The sequence below is a fragment of the Ambystoma mexicanum genome, chromosome 3p, assembly GCF_040938575.1.
Source record: "Ambystoma mexicanum isolate Mex_15411 chromosome 3p, UKY_AmexF1_1, whole genome shotgun sequence".
Taxonomy (NCBI): Eukaryota; Metazoa; Chordata; class Amphibia; order Caudata; family Ambystomatidae; genus Ambystoma; species Ambystoma mexicanum.
The window spans coordinates 1120320063-1120340980 of record NC_090925.1 but is presented as its reverse complement, the minus strand read 5'-3'; the positions used below and the strand labels follow the sequence as shown (position 1 = coordinate 1120340980).

At 47.1% G+C, this 20918-nt stretch overlaps 1 protein-coding gene across 4 annotated transcripts in view; it reads right to left on the bottom strand.

Annotated features, from left to right (window-relative positions):
- The window catches only part of SHROOM1 (shroom family member 1), a 439332-nt gene that overhangs the window by 31833 nt on the left and 386581 nt on the right, over positions 1–20918 (bottom strand). For all 4 annotated transcript variants that reach the window (XM_069652491.1, XM_069652493.1, XM_069652492.1 and 1 more), the window contains exon 6: positions 3471–3591. In XM_069652491.1, the coding sequence (XP_069508592.1) occupies positions 3471–3591 (121 nt within the window). The remainder of the gene's footprint in view (positions 1–3470; positions 3592–20918) is intronic.

Here is a 20918-nt window from a genome sequence, read left to right as displayed (position 1 = left end):
TTCAAGTACTTATGTGGTAAAGGTTAAGTGTAAACAGGGTAGCAACGTCTTTCATTCCACAACGTCAATTATAAGAAGCTCTTCAAGGGAAACAAGAACCACACTGGTGCGTTTTGTTACAGCTGTGTCATTGCCACACACTCTGCAGGTTATGCTCGACTCCTTCTTAATCTCTTCTTTCAGAAGGGTAGCTGTCCTGACACTTGTTTCTCCCCTTTCAAACTAAACCAACTACTGACAAATATTCTGTTTCACTTTCACACTTCTTTGGCTTTGGCAATGTGGGTTTAAGCCATTCTCTCTTAGGACCTCCTATTCATAAGGGCAATAGATTTTACCAACATTGAAATTCTCAACTGCCTTCTTTTGGCTTTGGAAAGAAGGGTGTGTCTTTGGTTCTATGATTCCCCTTTCTTGTTGCTGGCTCTTATTATGCCCCACAATGTCACAATCGCACTCATCTGGTATGAGAATAGGTTCTTATTCTGCCATCTGCACCTTTTTAAATCGGCTTAGTTCACAACTTAGTTTACTCTTCTTCAACTTTGCTACGTTTGTTTCTGCGGTTAAGTCCCCTAGATTTGGCCAGCGGGTTGTTATGGAGCGCTCTGGAGTCACAATCTAACAGTGAACTCACGGGGTCTGGCGTGCTGGTCAGTTCGCCTTGCTGCCTTCAGGTCCTGTGCTTCCGTTTCGCCCATGCAGTCCGGCAGCCTCTCCTTCATAGCTTACGGTGACCCGCGTCTGTCACCAGCAGGGCTCTCCTGGCTCCCACAACGCTGCGGTGCTCGCCTACCACCGGTGCTCGGTTAACAATGGTGAAGACGAATAAACAGTGCCCTCTTCCGCTGCGCAACCTCTGCAGTTACCATCTTGAGCATAAAATACCTTCTCAGGATCAGCATCCAATTTACACACCACTGTGGTCCCAGCGTCTCGGGTCCTATCTGACTTCTGCTGCCATGTGGAGTTAGGAAATCTACTCCACCTTCTGCTACTGCTCTTCCTCCTGACCTGCACCTGAGGGGTCTTTTTATGCCTTGCGGGTCCTCCTCAGGTGTGGGTATTTATTCTGAATAGGCTGCAACTTGCAGTCTGGTACCGCTGCAGTCCTCTTCTTGGTCTCAGTACTTTGGGAATTGTGAGACTTGAAGTCAACAATATGCAAATGGTCTTTCTTAATGAAATTATCATCACAAAGTTGACTTCTCTCTCTCTATATCTATTTCCTAAAATATTAATATAAGGATTAAATGAAGTATTTGACTTTACAGGAAAATGGGGAATTGGTAACATTTAAACACTCCTCTTTATTATTTCCCTGGGATTCATAGAGGCTTTCGTGTCTATGAATGTCAGTGACTTTGAAAGGTTTTTTTTTCCTCCCAGTACATGACTGCTTGTAATTGTCTTCACCTATATTCCGAAAGTTAGTTTGAGAAACTAACAGCTCTCTCTGACAGTAGGACATTACATAATTCAGTATCAACAATATTTCCTTCCTTGAGGCAGACAAATGCCACATCTCATCTCACAAAGTCCTCCTGTTCCCCTGGGGTCCTTCTCTCCCCCCCAGGTGATCCTCCCGGCTAATACCACCCCCAGGGTCGTGATCAGGGAGTGTCTGCCTTTCCCTGGCCATCTGGGAGGAGACTTTAGGCAGGGTCTTTGTGAGAACTCTGCAGGATTCATCACAATCTTGCAATATCAACCAAGAAGGATGTTAGGATCCAGCGACTATGTACTAAGACACAGGATTGGCTTTCTCCAGCATGTTGGCCAAACTTTATCAAAGGAAAACTGTACAATATAGGACCATTTTAGGTTCAGGAAAATACTAAAGAACTGCCTTTTGAATGCCTAATGAAGTCGACCAGCAACAAGAAGCCTTCTGGCATGTTATGCTAAACAATAACCCCAGATGAAGAATAAGAGGCACACCCACCTTTGACCCGCAATTCATTTTTTTAAGGAAGGTCACACTTCCTCCTTCAAACTCACCAGTTGAGGGCAGTGTCTTTATACAACTCACACCACAATAGGATATTTGTGATGGCTGCCCAATGCATATTAGACTTAGGCCACAATATGATGGGTGTCAACCTATCGCTGAACTATATCACATGCAAAACCTGCCCAAGTCGAACACCATATATTCCTTCTTGTCCTGACTGGCACTTGGAAATCCATGGTATCCTGGCAAAGAAACCTCAGGTGCTCTCTCATGTCTCAGTTGTTCGCGACCAACAGTATCCACTAACCACTCAAATGCCCACTTACAAACTCATGCAAAAAAGCCACTCGTGCACAGCTTCTTAATATCCTACTCACCAGATTGCAAACAGACACTACACCGTGCAACAGCCAACTTACATATCACAGTCCCTGGCCAATGCATCCTGGCACTACAGACACACAGGGCCTCCTTTCTGTGCACAAACACACTGATGCTCTAAAATAACAACAAAACACCTAAGAATTCACACCCACACAGAGCCCAGGGGACTTCCATGTGCACACATTAACACAATCACAACAGTCTTGTATTTCCCTGACATCGTGACTAAACAAACACCACCCACACTCTTTCAGAGCTGCCGTAATGCCTGGAGATTATGAAAATATCAGTGGTGCATGGTATACATTTTAATGACATATCCATTTACTTCAGATCTGAATCTTGTGAAACAATTCTTCCTTCCAGAGTCTGCATAGGGGCTCAATGCCAGGTGTTACTAAAGCCAATGGGTCTTTTGGTATGCTGCTTCTTGAGCTTGCTGTGTATCATATGCTTACTACACCAAGGCAGGAAACGCTCATGTGTGTGTCACATGCATAGTAAGCACAGTCAGAAGACCGTAACCTCCTCACTATGTGTGGGAATGCACATGCAGGAAGGGGACTGTTCCGTACGTGCAATGTAGTTTTGTTGAGCATTGCCTTTCAGTCATGTGACTTGGTGCCCTTCTTGCGAGTCACATTCTTCCAGCTTTACCTTGGAGTATCTGAACGGGGGTGCAGAAAGGGGCTACTCCTTCGAACCAGACCAAAAATAGCAATGTACCTTTTGTAGCTATCGGTTGGCCGGGATAGGTGGTTTAATGTGCAGGAGAATTTGTCGAATTCAATACATTTCTTTTATAGAATTTCACTGCATATATATGCAGCGGGGGAGGTAAGGGTAATTAAGGTGGGGGGGTCAAAGGGAGGAGGGCTGCGGGGGTCTCCCCCACATACATTTGCAAATAAATGGATCACACACAAACAATTAGTTGAAATCGAATTTGCTTGAATTCTCATTGATCAAATCACATAGAACCGGTTGGGCCATCTGGGAGTACTAGTGATTCTGTTTGGATCATTACTGCATGTGGCTATTCCACTAACATGAATAAGGAGCATGTGCAAATGTACAAGGAAAACCTCCTGGTGGGATTCTGCACATCTGCATGTTCCTGCTCGTCACTTACTTTCTTTACTGTGATGTCATCGGCTTCCTTCCATGGCTCCCCAATAGGGCTCTGGATCTGGGAATTCATTAGAGGTTTTGCAGGCTTAGGAGAGGTTTCTGTTAGACCTTCTTGCCTTTCCCTGTAGTTAATGAGAAACGAGAATTGCGTCATGATGGTTGAGCATCATTGCAGGTGCATTTTGATTGGCAGAATCAGTACTGATGATTCCATTTTGACGTTGTACCAAACCTCAGTACTAATACATCAACATGTGTTTGTACATATCCACATTTATACGCTTTATACCCGCAGTCCAGTGTCTGCAAACACAACCTCATTGGAAGTAAATATATATTGTTGGGTATATAAAAAGGGAGTATTAAATGCTTGCTATACATCATGGGATCCAGATTATCACATTCAAGGGCACTGCTATTTGTTCGTTTGCTTGCTTTGGTCATTAACTGTCAGACTTGTGGCTCATCAGTGCCAGTGAGCAGTGCACGCAGGGGTTTAATGGGGCGGTATGGAAGGGGAGTGCAGCTGGCAGGACATCAGGTATATTAAAGGGCTTTAAGTGGAATGGGGCTAGCCAGGGCAGAGCGCAGCTAGTCTTCAAACATTTCGCTACAGGAGACCGATTGAATTACAAGCTCTGTAAAGCCTTTAGGGAAATGAGACAAATTCTGCTCAAGTCTTACATTCATGTCAAAATGAGCATGGATGGCGTGTGGTTTACAAACATTTTAGTGTTGGGACAAATCAAATGAGCAGAGATCCCGGTTTGCAGTACTTGCTCAGGCGGGGTTAATGATTGAATCACTATCACAGACATATTTAAAATATTTTAAAAAACTCTGTTGTCATTCTTATGTACACAAAATTGCCAAGACTCCGTCCCTCTTGCATGGGCTTCCCCACCCGCTACACTTGATTTGGTTTATTGAGTTTATTGGTTTGGTTTATTGAGGTGATCGGGTGCTCTTCAACACAGCCCGGAGCTCTACCCCTCAGACCCACCCACAGCACGGCTCTCCCCCCAACCACCATCCCCACATGAAGTGGGGGTACCTTTGTCAATTTCCAGCATGGATTCTTTTCAAGCCCAAAGACTTGTCTCACTGCAGAGAACAGAGCAATTGTCAGCTCCTAATGAAGTGCATTGAGTGGCAACTCGTCTATTGTGGTGCAAGGGCACCAGCTGCTTTCTTTTAAGTAAAAGATGGACATTTAGATTGAAATTCTAAACTTGCATCGATCACCCGTCCACTGTGAGCAAAGTTGGGCTGGGTGGGCACGTTCCTGGTGGAGGACTGGGCTGCTGAGCAGAGGCATATCCCCTGCTTAAATTAATGATGTCACTATCAATGTGGAGCCCGAAGGTCTCTGTGCACATACCATAGTGCAAAATTGTAAAGTAGGAAGGGTAGCCGCCGCCTTAACTGTGTGCTAAGAGTGAAGGAGTAAGCGGACTGACAGAAGATGACGCAGCTACGTAGAAGCGTTTAGGGGCAACCGTTCATCGTGTCATGGAGAGCTAAATTGGTGTGACCAGGCAAATGTCAAAAACTATGTATGCAAGCAAGTGTGTATGCGAGGAGTAGTCTGTGTGTCTGCTGTGAGAGCTTGTGTGAATGTGTCTAACAATTGTGTGTGGGTGTGTATCTGTGTATGGGGGGGTAGGGCGGTACGATATGGACCAAAATCATATCCCAATATTTTTGGACTCAATGGCGATACGAGATATATCACGATACTGTTCGTGTAGGTTAAATGCTCAGTTTTAAACCAACTACATGTGTGATGCCGACACTACTAATACCGAAGTAAATGCAAAACACAATAACATTGTCAAGTTAACCTCATCCTAAAATTGCAATGGATTCAAAAGGACATAATTTCAACAATAATGGAAACACTAACAAAAAAATGCAAGTAGGATACACATGCCCATAAGCTCTGAAGTAGGCATGAAGTGGCATTTTGTCATATTGAATTGTCATCTTAATTTAATGGTTGACAGATATATAACAGGGCCTGCGGTAGCGGCCCTTTAGTTATGGTTATGTTGCTCAACTCATACAAAGAGCTCTTTTTGGGCGGCTTATAACTTTGGCGCTGTTCGACGAATCCTCGCCAAACTTTGCAAATAAAATGTATGTGCCCCCCTCAGAACGATTCAGTGAAGTTTGGTGTAGTTTATCCAGGGGGCAAAGTTATAGTGGCTCCCAAAATGTGTGGAATTCCTCATAGGCGCAATGGAAATAAATGTTTTTCTTGTGCCTACAGTTCAAATCACTGGATGGATTTTCACCAGTTTTGCGTTAGGAGCGGCAGCTTGGTCCCAAGAGCGTGCTTTTGTAAATTTGGTGTAAATCCGGTCCAGTAGGTTTTTTTAAAAAATTGCCAAAAAGTAGGTAAAAAAAAAAATGTGATATCTGGGTCCAGTCTGCAAATTCACTTCCTGGTGCAGGGTCACCCCTGATTGGATGGTGAAAAAACATGAGGTGCGTCATTTTTTTTCAACAGTTGCCATGTTGGATCCGCGTTCAGCCGACATTGTCCGCGGATAGCGGAGTGAGACAAAAGCCTGGAAAATACATTTGGGGCAATTTATTGGCCGAAAGAGAGCCTGGAAAGGGCGGGGGAGCGCAATAAAGTTGACATGGAGCTAATTTGTTAGGTGAAAAAGTGGGTTTGCAGGTGCCGCCGAGTCCGCTGGCATTACAGCTAACCGCAGATACGACTGTGAGGAAAAAGTCTGGAAAACACATTTGGGGTTATTTGGTGGCCAAAAAAGGGTGTGGGGGGGGGGGTGGGAGTACAATAAAGTGGACATGGAGCTGTTTTTATAGGTGAAAAAATGGTGTGCAGGTGCCACCGAGTCCACAGTCACTTTTTGTTTCCGCAGACATCATAGGGATTGCCGGGGGTTCAGGGCGAGTCTTGTTATTTGAAGGTGTATTGTATGTACTTGTTATTTGGTTTAATTCTATTGTGGTTGTTGTGGCCAGATTATTGGGGGCATGGCCACGGCCACATAAAGTATAGTAATATGTGTATATTGTATTTGTAATATGGTGGAATGATATCATTGAAGTGTGTATGGTATTTATAATGGTAGGACAATTGAGGATAGTGCTCTTTGATGTCTCCTCCACCTTTCACACCATCAACCATTGTATTCTCATTAAACGGTTACATGATACGTTTAGCATCATGGACCGGACACTGGACTGGCTGACCCTTTTCTTCACTAACCGCAAGTGGGTTGTTTCTACTGTACCGTATGACTCTACTTGCAGCATACCCCAGGATTCTATCCTATGATTGTGGCTCTTCAATATCTATTTTGTCCCTCTGGCTCACTGGATGGCCTTTTCCTTTTCTCATTTCCAGTGTTATGTTAATGACACACAGTTTCCTTAAATTTCCCTCTAATTTCTTCTCCTTCATTTTTTATTTTCTGCATCATTGCGCTTTTTCCGTTGTCTAGGCCACCCAGTTGGTGGTGGCTCCTGGTTAAGAGGGATGGCCATGGCAGATTCCCTTTTTGAAGATAAATAGCAGTTGTGCTAATATTGTTCCAAACATGTGCTCTGTCGTGGATTGCAGATGGATAATCAGTAAGAATAGATTTAGGAGCTGTGTAGGGTTCATTTTCAGCTTCAAACTGCCTAGATCACCTGAAAATGCAGTTTTTAACTGTTATCGAAGCACAAACCCATTTTTGAAGCGTGGACCCATTTGTGTACACGTCATCACGCTGCACTCGCACATAGTGACGTGACACTGTCCAGAAAGTCTGCAATGATGTCAGATGTTTGCGAACATTGGGATAATAAAGAAATAGCACAAAGAGTTGCAGAAAGTTCACAAAAGCATTACAAATGTTGCTAGCAGGTGGGAAACGGCACAGTTTTAAGTTCATACTTTCATAATCAGCTGAAAATGCTGCTGTATTGGGGGTAAGTTTGATATTAGGAAGTTGTAGCAAATTAGGTTGCACTGGTAAAAACCCATGAAATTCAGTGAAAAAAAAAACTAGTCATGGGGATGTTATGGTTAAGTTGCAATAATAAAACCCTATGAAGTTCAATGACAAAACTTTGTTAAAGGGACGTTATGTTAACAATTAAAACCGAAAACACACAGAAATTTGCCAGTTGTGTAAGCTAAGCAACCATAACTCGCAGCACCACCATGCACTGCTAACACTAACACCCAGGACATCAAAGATGACATCACAAATGTCATTCATCACATACTCTTGAATACTCTTCACCCCCACTCCTACTCCCTACTTGTCACATGCTTGTTGGTGGGTCAGAATGTTGGCCTCGCCCACAACCTGTTCACAAGCAGGGGAATAGCACGGCAAAAGGAGACCTGGACGAGCGCCCTCGTGGGCAGGGCTGGTCTCCCATGAAAGACCAAAAGAGTGGAGACCACCATGGTCATGTGGTTAAGGAAATATGGATGCGGGCAAGCATGGGTTCAGCTGCACTGCACCTAGACATGGCTGAATATGTGTGGGGCCATTTCAACATGATGGTTCCCCACCCCTTTACTTAGAGCAGACAACAGTCTGAGGCACCCGTGGGGTGCATAAAATATATGGAGACACATACAGCCGGGGATTAATAGCCACCGATTACTATGAGACAGCCAGCAGGGAGCTGAAACACCCTGCCCTCTGAAAAGACCCGCCTGCCAGACCAGGTCTCCAGCAAACGCAGCTTGCAAAGCGAGTGCTTCAAAGCACACATTTTAAGCCCCAGAACGTAAGTAATATAAAAAGGAATATATTTCCTGCAGTTGATGATCAGGTGCAAGTGGATCGAGGTCACATGGCCTAAGCCATACCCACCTTCTTATCTCATCTTATCTCTGGGCAACTTATAAAGAGCACATATGCCAGGGGCATCTTGGTGCTAGGTGCAAACCCCAAACAGATAGAACCACAAAAGCAGCTGAGCCTAGAGTAAAAAGGATTTGAGAGCATGCCTAAACCGGAACTGATTCTCCATCATCTTCAATGAAAAAGGTTAAAGGTGTCCCAAAGTTTGGCTGCAGCAATAGAAAAAGCCTGGCCTCCAGTCCTAGAAATCCTAAAACGGGGTACAGGAACAAGGCAGGTATCCGGAGATCAAAGTGAGCATCCGGGAACATAGAGGGTGAAATTTAGACTACAAGTATTCAACCCACTGGCTATAAAAGGCACGATGGCCCAGACATAGTGATTTGAATGTGATGTGTTTAGAGACTGGGAACCAATGCAGTGAACTTAGCACTGGAGAAATATGTAAACCATAAGGAGACCCAGTTGCAAATCAGGATGCCAGATATTGAAGGCATTGGTAAGATATGTAGGCTTAGCTAATAGCTATGAGTTGCAATAGTCAATACGACTCCGAACAAGAGATGCCACCACAGGGGCATGAAGAGGACGAGGCAGAATATGAGACAGAAAAGGCAGAACACAAAGAAGCACTCCAAGTTGAAAGTGACCCATATGATAAATGGCCCTTACCTGGTCCTCCATAGAAGGAGAAGCAGAGATGTGTATAACCAGGTCCTTGGCCACCAGCATTAGGAAGGGGTCCCATTTTCAAATTAGACTCCTGAAACCTATTTTACCTCTGGTGTCCGAATCAGATCGTGCAACGATTGCAGGTACTATGGTAAACTCAAGATTGGATTACTGTGACACATTGCTACTTGGAGCCCCAGAGTGTCAACTGCAATGACTCGAGGTAGCTCAGAATGCTGCTGTTTGATTGGTGTACAATCTTCCAAAACAACTGCACTGGTTGCCAGTCCGGCAAAGAATTGAATTCCGGCTACTATGCCAGATTTTCAGGTGCATGCAAGGAACCGCACCAAAGTACCAGATTAAAAAGATCGATCAGCCAGCATGTAGGTCGCATTCCTCTGTGAAAAATCTTTTGGCTGTGCCCTCATCTAAATGCCTCTCCCGGGAGACCGAGGCTTCTCCATCAGGGGGCCCCCCCAACTCTGGAATGCACTTACAGCACAACTGTGGAATATGTAATGTAGTGTTCCCTTTTGAAAATAAATTCAAAACATACTTGCAGTGATTAATGGGTTTTGTGACTGTGTCCTAATGTGAGCAAAAGATTCAACATCCGCGCCTAGATTCAGTCTACTGCTTGGTTCCAAAAGGATGGGCACATTACAAATCAGAAGGCCAAAAAGAGGAAGTCCACACAGGATGCAGCTCGTGGGACACTACCAGGACTCCATTCAATTTGAGCCAACTGTCGCTCATCCAAAGCGCCCCCGACTCCAGGCAACCCCTCAGATGAGACGAGGTGTCTGAACCAGCAAGTTCAAGCCATACAAGGCTCTGCATATCATCAGCGTAGAAGTAGCAACAGAAGCCACGGGAGTGGACAACCCCAATTAATGGCTGAATTGAATTGTCCCCATTGAATAAAGTGGGGGACAACGTAGAGCCCTGGGGCACCCCACAGGAAAGTGATGTAGGAGAAGAATGAAAAGGGATGGGGGAAGAGAGTTCAACCGGTCATTCAGGAAGGAGGAAAACTACGCCAGGGTCAGGCGATCCAGCAGCTGGGCTTGATCGGACGCATTGAATGCCGGTGATAAGTCGAGAAGGACGAGAGCACCCATTCCTCCATGATCGCAGAGTCTTACAAGATTGTCTATGACAGACGAAGACACTCTACGGGCCACGGCCCAGTTGGAAACCTGACTGAACAGGGTCAAAGAAGTGAGAACTCTCAAGAAATTAGTTTAGCAGAGGAGAAATCAGAAACTCAAGAAGTTTCATAAGAACAGGTAGGAGAGAGAGAGATAAGATGAAAATTAGCCAGAACCGCAGGGTCAAGGGAGCGTTTCTTTAAAACGGGAAAGACAAGCGCCTGCTTCAATTCGATAGAGATGGTACCAGAGGCCGAAGAGAAGTTGATTGCCTGTGCCATCCAAACGGCTATGCTGGGTGCAATTTCTTTCAGAATGTCTAGAGGAATAGGGACCATAGGCAATGCCGATCAAAGTCTTGTAATGGCTACTATGATGCCATCCAGAGTAAAAGAGGGAAAAGAAGATCAAGAGTGAGCCAACATAGGTCTGTGTGACTATAATAGGGTCACTGCAACTCAAAAGATATTATTGCGAATCAGGGCAATCTTTGACAGCGAGTCACGGGTTACATGCCTTTATATTGAAAATGTTATAGCTCAACACACATATCAAGTATTTTATAACGAAAGCCTGTATACCAAATTAATTTTTTTACCCGTTTCCCACCCTTAAAAACCCACCGCAAACATTTCCCAAAAAAGATTAACCCTTTACCCCACACAAAAATACATTTGATATACAGGTTTTCGTTATAAAATCCTCGCTATATGTGTGTTTCTCTATATACATTTCCGATATAAAGACTGGATACCCGAGTCACAAAGCCTGAGAAGGGACAATATCTACCTAAGAAGCCAAAGCCTGTCAATCACTGCTAAACTGTTGGTGCCTTCCTGTTTTTGCTGCTCTTTTTCCTTAGTTAAGCCTCCCTCTAGCCCCTTTTCCTTTGCAGTTGGTGAACAGGTGCAAGTGGATCTAGGTTGCGTGACCTAATTCCACCAACCTTCGACCCGCTGCTTTCTTTCTGCTCTTAACTCTTAGATCAAGGGCATCTCTCGCCACAGCGTCCATCTGAAGGGCAGACGTAGAAAAGGGTAATTCCTGTTTATAGCTGTGTGTACCAGGGGGGCCCAGGGCCTCAACCCCTGCTCAGGCAACAGGTAAGCATGTGCTGACATGCGTTTTTTCCCTCCGTCCCCACAGGCCATGTCCACTATTACCAGGCAACGACATCACCACTCCACAAATGCATGGACTCCACAATACAACAACCTCACCCACATCAGCAGTTCACAAGACGGAAATTGATGCTCGCCAACATCCACTCAGCTGTCACCCATACATCAGAACACATGACCTTGGCACTATGATCATCACTGAGACCTGGCTGACACACACATCCTAGACGTCCTTGCCCCTGATGGCAAAAGCATCCAACACAGAGACCACTGAACAAGACAGGTGCAGGCCTCCCAGTCAACTGAAAGACCTCATGGCCAGACCTCATGCACCAGACTTGACATTGATATCATTGGCTCCTTCAAAGTCCTCACCTGCCACTTCCCGACAGTATCACCTTCCATCTCATCTACAGACCACCCAAACCACCAAACCACACACTGCCTTCATCAGAGACTTCACTGACCTGGTCACCACCATGTCCCCTCACGCACACCAACATCTTCTTAGGCGGCTTCCTCCCAGGCAACAAGGCCACCAAACCGATGAAGGAAGCTCTCCTCTGCCTTCGCAACACCCCCAGCCTCACACAGAGCACAAAAGATCCAACCCAAGAGAAAGGTAACATCCTCAACCCAATCATCACTGCACTGCCTTCCCTCCACTACAGCTCTCCTCTCCCGCTTGACTGGTCTGACAACCCGGCCATGTCTTTCAACATCCAGCACACCACCCCAGTCAAGCAGTCCCAGCAGAAACCCATCAGACAAACCTTCAGGTCCATCAATAACTTCCCAGTGGAAACCCTCACGGAGGGCCTTGGCAACCTCCACCTCACATGGACGAAATACCCCCAACCTAACCAACTCTCTACTGGAAGCACTCGACACCAATCAGCATCCATCGACTGATCCGCGCCTCAGAACCGAAACCATCAGAACCCTACTACATGCAAGAACTGAACCTCAGCAAAAGAGTCATTAGGAGACCAGAGAAAGCCTGCCGCCACTCTAGGACCGCAATCAACCTGGCGCTCCTCAAGGAATTCAGAGCAACCCGCTGGAAACTAATCAACACAGACATGGCCCTCCTACTATCAGAACACCATAGCACAAGCCAACAACAAATGCAGAGCCCTCTTCAAAGTAGTCCAGCACTGCGTCAACCCGCTACCTGACCGTGCCATACAACAAACAATCAAAAACTCCACCTCCATCAACACCTTCATCGACAAAATCAGCAAGATTGCCAGCATATAGACACCAGCTCTGCCTAAACAGACCCAACTCACATCCCTCCCCGCAAAATCTCCACACACTGGACAACATTCAAGACACTGTCTACAGAGGACCTGGTAGAAACCCTGGCCGCCCTCAAAACCACATCATACGCAGACAACATCCTCCCAGCATCCATCCTGAAGACCCTCCCCGCAGAAGCTCTCCTTCTCTACCTGGAGACCATCAACAGCTCCCTAACTCAAGGCACCTTCCCATCGACCCTAAAGACAGGACAAATCCTCCCTCTACTAAAGAAAACCACTCTCGAACCTGATAACCTAGGTAATTATCACCCATTGCCCATCTTCCCTTCCTAGGTATGATCATCTAGAGTGGTAGTCGCGCAACTGCAGCAAAACATCGCCACCAACAATCCCCTCCAAACCTGCCAATCTGGGCTCAGACCCAGATGCAGCACAGAGGTGGCAATCATGAGGTGGTCGACTATGCCTTAAACATCCTTGATTATGGCCACCCCTGCCTCATGGTTCTAGTCGACCTCTCAGCCAATTTAGAGACAGTAGACTACCAGGAGCTCACAGACACCTTACAGCGGTGCATGAGGATCAGCGACCTTGTCCTACGCTTGTTCAAGTCCTACCTCACCGTGCTGCCAGCAGTTTGCTCAGATGGACTGCTCTAGATCGCCAATGCTATGCATCACCTGTTGGGTCCCGCAGGATTCCATCCTCTTCCCAGTTATCTTAAATCTATACATGGAGCCGCTGGGAGCCCTCCTAGCAACACACAACATCCACATCCACCAATATACCGACAACAGCACACAGCTATACCTCAAGATCAACTCCAAGAACATCAACATGCTCGTAACCGGTTTGTCACTGGTCCAGTGCATACTTGAAGCTCAACCCCTCCAACACCGAATTCCTACTCCTTGCCAACACCGAACACCCAGAAGTGCCCATCAACCATGAACCCTGAGGGCTACACACCTGAGCTCACCTTCTGCACCAAGTCCATCAGGTACCACATCGACAAATACCTCACCTTCAAGACACACACATCTAAGAAAACAGTTTGGGATCAGCTCTCCCTCCTCCTGCAGAAAATAAAGCCCTTCCTCCATCCGGACAGCTTTAGATCCACCATTAAAGCACTGGTCCTATCCAACTTGGATGGGGGCAATGCTCTCCTAGTCTTCAGGCAGCATGTTAAGGGGCAGTGGGCACGGATGCTATTGGATTATTTCTTGTGTTCCCATTGGGAGGCGATGGTAAGATCTACCCAAATTTTCAGAAATGTGTGCTGAAAAACAATCCTCTTGGGCACGCCGTTTAAACATTTGTTTTTCTGGCAGAATCCTACCCTAACACTCCCGAGCTTGTCCAGGTTCGACCGTGCCAATTCGATCGAAACATGTCCGCTGTTATTTGGAAAATGTACCATCCGCCACTGCGAAGCATTCATCATGAAAAGGTTGGGAGATAGCATTTGTAGAAAAAAAAAAAAAAAAAGAAAACGGAACTACTCCTACCACCTGTACTTGATTTAGAGGATATTAAAATGGTAGAACGTCCAGGAAGCGCTGCCGTTGGTGTAGTTTAAATCTCGTAGTTGGGCTCCGATTTTTCTAGACTGTTTTATTACTCATCATCCCCACTGCATTCCCATGTGCTCCCTTGAGCAGCAAGAATGCCCCCTCCCCCAGCTCACCCCCATCCCCTCGAAGAGCAGAAGCAAGCCTGGACCAATTCTTCCCCCCTCTACTAAAGTACGCCCCCACCGACCCCCCACTTTGGCTGCCTTCTAAATGTATGCAGATGTTTTCCGAAGGCAGTATTGATCATCACGGAAGCACACGTGGTAAACAGACATGGGACTGGATCATATAGTCTGTAGAAACAGACAATCCTAAACCATTCCCAGCCCTGTTGGGGGGGGGGAGAATGTGGTGGTGCTTGAAAGAGCCTGACACGCGACTTCCGCCCTAGTCCCAGCAGCCTTTTACGGCCCTGTCAGAAAACGGTTGCCTCAGTGAACGTGAAAGGCCTTCAACCTCATTAGATAGCCCAATGAAATATTGCCCTAATCAATGTAAAGATTCTGAGAACGAAAAGTCATGGAAACGGGCAAAACGCCTCAGAAAATATTATCTTTAAAAACATTATATCTGTGGGGGGCTTAGGGGGTTGCTCGACATGAAAGGCCAGATGAAAGGGAAAGAAAGTACAGAAAAGTGATGGATTAAAAGCTTGGAATCATCCGCAAACACTGGGGAAAGAAAGTAAACACACACTCGGCAATAGTGCCTCACACGTTCCTCATTCCAAATGCATATAGTTCAGGATTGTGGGCGAGTTCAAAATGAAGGAAACTGGAAGCCTTCCAGCGTATTCCAAATATATTGTGGTGTCACAAAATACTGTATCACAGGAAAAAAATTCCCTTTGCTCAGCCAGCCTTTAATTGCAAATATTCGAAGCACATGGCGTGGTCCCAAAGGGACTCAAAGCGCCAAGGCATAACAAGGCGGAGGGGCCGAGATCCTCACCCCGCCTACTGCCTCAATAAGGAGCTGAAAGCAGGCAAAGGAAGTGGGGCCATAGTATGGCCCCTATATCTAGTCCCTGCACAGGGGGAGCGGTCTCTTTGCACGTCTGCTCTGCCTGCAGCAGGTTCAGCGTTGTCGCCAGCATTGCTATCTTGCAGTGTGTGGCTGTTTGTGAACCTACTCTCTCCGAATGATAACCTCCCATCGGCACAAAGGACGCTGTGGGTGTATCCGGCTAGCACCCAAAGAAGCAGGTTGCTGCAGCCAGGAGCTTCGAGGCGGGTCGGGCAGCCCATTGGATGTGCACCGTCTTGTCCAGGGCAAGGATCGGCTTCGTGCTGCAGTGTTGGGAGCATCTCCATTGGAAGAAAGGAGCTTCCCGGTGTCTCTGGTGGGACAAAGAGGATGCCACGCAGAGGCATCGGTCAACTCCACTTTGGCCCAACAAGACAACCCAGAGCAGGCGAACTGGCCCTATAAGAAATTTTCAGCACCGTTGAGTGCCCGTGCTCCAAAGCAGCAAACTGAAACCTGATGCGCTTGAGCGCACGACCCCGTAGAAGAGTAAGAGGAAAGGCCTAAGCAACGTGGGCAAAGTATGGCAGCCATCTTGGAAGAGTTGGCACAAGGCATCATGACTGCATTGAGGGGAAGCGAAATAACGAAAGGACCATACCACGTCGGGGCTCGGTGGCGGCTATTTTGGTGGGGGAAATATTGTAACTGTTTGGCAGGCATACTGAGGAGGCAGCTTCCTCATCTCAGTACCTTAAAGGAAAGTGAAGTGATGGAAGCGGGGGTGTGCTGCTAACAGTGCTGCAGCGGGCAGGCTAATTTAATTAGAAACAAGCAAAAGGAAACCGCTGTGTGTTGGGGCAGCGAGGTAGCAAACAGAAAAACTCGAGTGCATCATCTTCACTGTTACTCACCTTTCTTGTCACAGTACCTAAAAATAAATAGATAAAATATCTGGATTTACTGGGCTTGGCAAAAACAGGGAGGACAGAAAATTGAAGTGCTGGAGGGGCCCAGCAGAAGGGGCAAAAGACTGAGGAGGAAGTAGGGCAACCTGGCCCAAGGATCGTCAGAGGCATTGGCTGGGGTACCTGGAAATAAAGGAAGAAGGGAATATGGACAATACCGAGAAGATAGCAGACCTAGTGAGGAAGATCAGAGCAGCCACAAGGGTGTGGATTGGCTCGTAGCGCAAGCAACAGCAAAGGAGGAGAAAGAGCAGAAGGAAGTGTTAGTACTGGACGATGCAGTTGGGGGAAGACTATGCCCCAGACTTGCCCCCAGAGAGTGGGTGGCCGGAGCAAGAGGAGAAAAACATCGAGGCACTTGAAGAACCAGGCAGGATGGAGGCGGCCCTAAAAAGTAAAAGCATGGAGAAGAGGAGACCGGCCCACAAGCAGCCAAGAGACCCCAAACAGCCAGGAAGGCATTAGTTAAGACGGCAGAAGCTAATGGTGAGAGGGACTCACCGAAACAGAGGCTGCAGGCGAATACCAGAGCTAAGGCGCCGTTAAGGGCCTTAACAGCAGCGGCAGAACAGGATGCGTTTGGTGAGAAAATTGCCAAGATGGTAAAAATACATGTAGAAAAAGCACAGAAAGGGTTGCATGAGAGCTGGCGGGTTGATAATGTAAATTCCTGTAGTGACAACTATGGGTTAGGGAGCATAAACATAGCACTAGAGGGAGGCTTAACTAAGGGAAGCGATGTAGCCATTTTGGATGGGAAACGCAGGCAGAGGGTGCAGGAGCACCCAGGCAATTGCCACAGGGGAGGTCAGCAGCTCCCGAACTAAGCAGGCAAGAGCATGGGACAAAGGAGGTAGCCAGTTTCCAACCATTGTGCTTACCAGGGGAAGCATGGGGGCTCAAAAGGAGGGGTAACCAAGGGGCAGATAGGTCAGTATGCATGCTTGCTTCAGCGGTGGTGGTCAGGAGGGGCCCAGGGTGCACACACATGACAGCAAGGGCAGCAGGCCTAGTGTGGCACATACCCTTGTATATCAAAGAGAAAATATGGAGTAAGGTGTTCGCCATGTTTACGTTACTTGAGCTGGAGCAGGAGGGGTTGGACATAGTAAAGGAGGCCAAGAAGGAGGATGACAGGAGGGATAGCAGGAAGAGAGTGAGGAAGGAAAGGAACATCACATCACGACCTGGCTATATGCCTTCAGGAGGTACACCTGCATCATGGCAGATAAGTACCCCGGTAACGCAGCTGTGCTCATCACATACGAGCAGCGCATCCACGAGGCACACGAGTATGGGGGAGGGGAAAGACACTTGGCTCAGATTCAATGAAGGCTTCAGGTTTAAGATGCAAATGTTTCCCAGGATGAACTGGGATGACGAGGATGTGTCAGGATACATCCACAAGATGATAGCTAGCGATGGGCACAAGAGCATGCCAGTGGCGGAGCAGCAGCCAGTGAGGAGTGAACACCCGGATTGAGGGCAGAGGAGTTAGAGTAGCGAGAGGGGAAGGCGCCCCCTTCAGGGCGGGGCGATGCCTGGTCCAGGGGCGGCGGATCAGGAAGGGACACCAGCCGGTGGACATTTGAAAAAGGGAACTGCACGTGGGGAGCCAAGTGCAAGTTCAGACCTGCCCGCAGCATATGTGGCAGAGACCACACGGCCGTCTGGTGTGGAAGTAAGGTACAACGAGTCCCCAAGCAGAGGGAGCAAGCAAAGCAGAAGGGAGGTGGAACCTGAGGGTGAGGGAAACAGCCCCAACCCTCATCACGCTTGGGATATGCAGGCCTCTGCTGAACTCTTTATGACAGAGTAGCGTCCAAGATATCCTTGAGGGGCAGCCTTAGGGAGGATGACGTCGAGAGGCAGGGGAAGGAGGTGACCATTTGCTAGGAGGAAAAGACAGATTAGGCAGAAAAAGGGCAATGGGTCAGGAGGAGTGAAAGGACGAGGGCCCTGGGTAAGACTGACACCCTTTTGTTTGGCAAGGAAGGAATGAAATGGGATAAAATGGAGAAAACTAACGATTCCCAGGGTCAGGGGGAGAGAGGCCAAATCTGGCTGAGGTAGGGAGGGGGTATAAGTCAGTGGCAATGTGCGGGTCTTGACAGCAAGACCACGCTGAGCAACACAGGTTTGAATCCCGGATCCGTGCTTGAAACCCATCCCAGGATTAAGCACGTTATAAATAATCAGCACTTGCACGATCCGAATATACAAGCTCTAGTAGGATTGCCGCCCCCCCCCCCACATGCCTTGTTGCACCTTGAGACACATGTATAGGCGCATAATAAATTACCAATAAAATAAATAAATACCTAGGAGTGGCTGGGTAGTACGAGTAGGCAGGGTTCACCTGTCGGGCATGGGTTGGTACCTCTTTTGCGGAGCTGGTAGGACGCCAAGAGAGGGCAAGGAGGTGAATAGTCAGCCAATTGTGCATGAGTGGAGGCGGCAAAGGGGTGAAAATCCCTTTTTGCTGTGGCAGTAACTCAGGCGATCGAGCAGTGCCTAAACTAACCTGATGGAGGGTACAAAGGACTAAGGGTAAATGGCCCGCTGTTAGCCTAGCCTGGTGGTGGATGGCAGGGTCAAGAGAGGAGGGGCGCCCCCTGTTTTAGTCAGCTTCTAGTTGGGGCTGATGGAAAAAGGAAGCATAACGGCACTCCCAACAGCCAATGTTTCACCCAGAGTGGGAGGCTCTGGGAGGTTTGGGGAGCGAGACCTAAGTATGCAGGGATATGAATGGATAAGGAAAAAGAGAGAGGAGTGGAGGAAAAGGGGGGTGCCAAGGAATAAGAATATTAAACAGAAAGGTGCTGCCGATCGTTTGGGGTTGTAAAAAGTATTGAATAGGTTGTTTGGTTTGAAGTGATAGTGTGAAATGGTTCAAATAAACTGCAGCCTTGTTATGCCACAAATGATAAAAGCTGGTCTGGCCTCAGTTATTTAGCGTGGCTGCATAGGTCGTGCCAGGCGGGGGGACGGAGGAGGCGATCTGTACACGAAAGCCCACCTGATTATAATAGCTCGATTTTTATGTAGCTCTTCGCCAGTTTTACCTTTTCTCTTTCCCTGCTGCAAATTGTTACCAAACGGAGGGGCTAAATGTTGGTGAGGCGTATACATCACCCAGAGGACTGTACTCTGCTCAAGGGGATATTGAAAGTTTTCTGCTTGTGATGGCTTTTAACTGCCCGACCCGAAAATAAGAAGCAGAGATGGCAGCAACTACATCAGAGGGAGAGAGTAGGATGTGACAGGAAAAGAAAGGAGAGAGGGTGGGCGAAGTATGAAGGAGGGAAGGATGGCAGGGAGAAAGACCGGAAGGCCGAGGCAGAGGGAGTTAGAGAGATGAGGCATTTGCCTTTTGACCATCACTGTCATGGAGACAGTTGTGAGACAGTAGGGGATACTGGTCTCTAGTGACAAGCCTGGGGTTGCAGGGCACCTGGGTTAGAGAGGCCCACCCATCCCTAGGTTATATAGAGAGGGACAGGTCTGAGAGAGCCCACTGACTAAAAATGAAATCCCTTCAACTGTCTTCAGGATTTGGTGTGTTCTTACAGCCATCTGTGGTATATCTCCTGCAGGGGGACTGGGAAGAAGTCTAAAAATATATCCTCTGAAAAGTTCAAACTCATCACAGAATGCAGTCGAAAGGGGAGGCCAGCAACCAGACCTAAAGGAGCAGTCTTAGAATCAGACATTCCATTCCCCCATCTACCGGTCTTCCCCCCCTCCACACCTTCCTTATCATCAGATCATCCCTTTCTTTCCTCTTCAGATGTAAACAAAGGGGAAGAGTCAAGTGCAAATATCTGGGCCGCACTGCAGGTGGTCAGGTCCATGAGCACGCGGGTTAGCACATGAGATTCTCCAATGAGCAGCGACCAAATCACAATGGTAAGCCCACTGTATGCCTTAAATGGGCAAACCTTTCTAGTTCGCACAGTGGGACTGTTCCCTGTCCTGCGACAGGAGCCTAGTGAGGATAGCCAGGCGATCCTATTCATAGCAACCATGAGTCCATCACTGGCCAACATTGGAGGTACTCTGCCCCTTTTGTCACCACACTAGTGGTCCCCAAAGTGAGGCAGATGACGGTCATAGCACCTAACATGTTACAGCAGTGAGGGATGTGCTGTGACTGGATCTTCCCCACAGAGTATTAAGACAATATTTAATTATATATTACTGATGTCCAAAGTGCTATATGCAAATTAAGTCTCTTCCAAGCAAGAAAAACGTTTGGATCGATGCTGCAGTATTAAGCCTTGACACCAATACTGCTAAGGTACTGGTGCAATATTAAAGCCTATATACTAATGAAAACAGTCCAAGCAGTACTAAAACAATTGCCAAACAACACTTATTTAGTAGAGCTCGAAAAACACTTTGGCCACATAGGAACATGCATTTGGGGTGGAGGACCAATCCAGATCAGCCACCGTTGGTGAGCTATTTTAAAACCTGGCATGAGGAGCTCTTGGGTGTCACATAGAAGGAAAAAATTCTAACTCACGGTGACCTAGAACAAATCTTAATGATGGCATTGACTAACAAGATAATTGAAAGATCACCAAAATATCAAACTATGGTCAGGCATTGAACTTAATTAATGACAGATCACACATTTATTTATTTGCATTGATAAAGCGCACAAAACAGACCAGAGGCATCGTGGCGCTGTTGCATGAAATGGACTTAGCTACAATTGCAAGCATGTGTGCTTAGTTGTGCATGATGTGTTACATGGCGGGCAATAGGGCTGCACAGGGTTACATAATGTGTAGCATATCGTTACAAAGAAAATTACATCTATCTGGTGTAGATTAGGTTCAGGTAGGTGGCCCTGGGAACGTTACTGGATTACTTT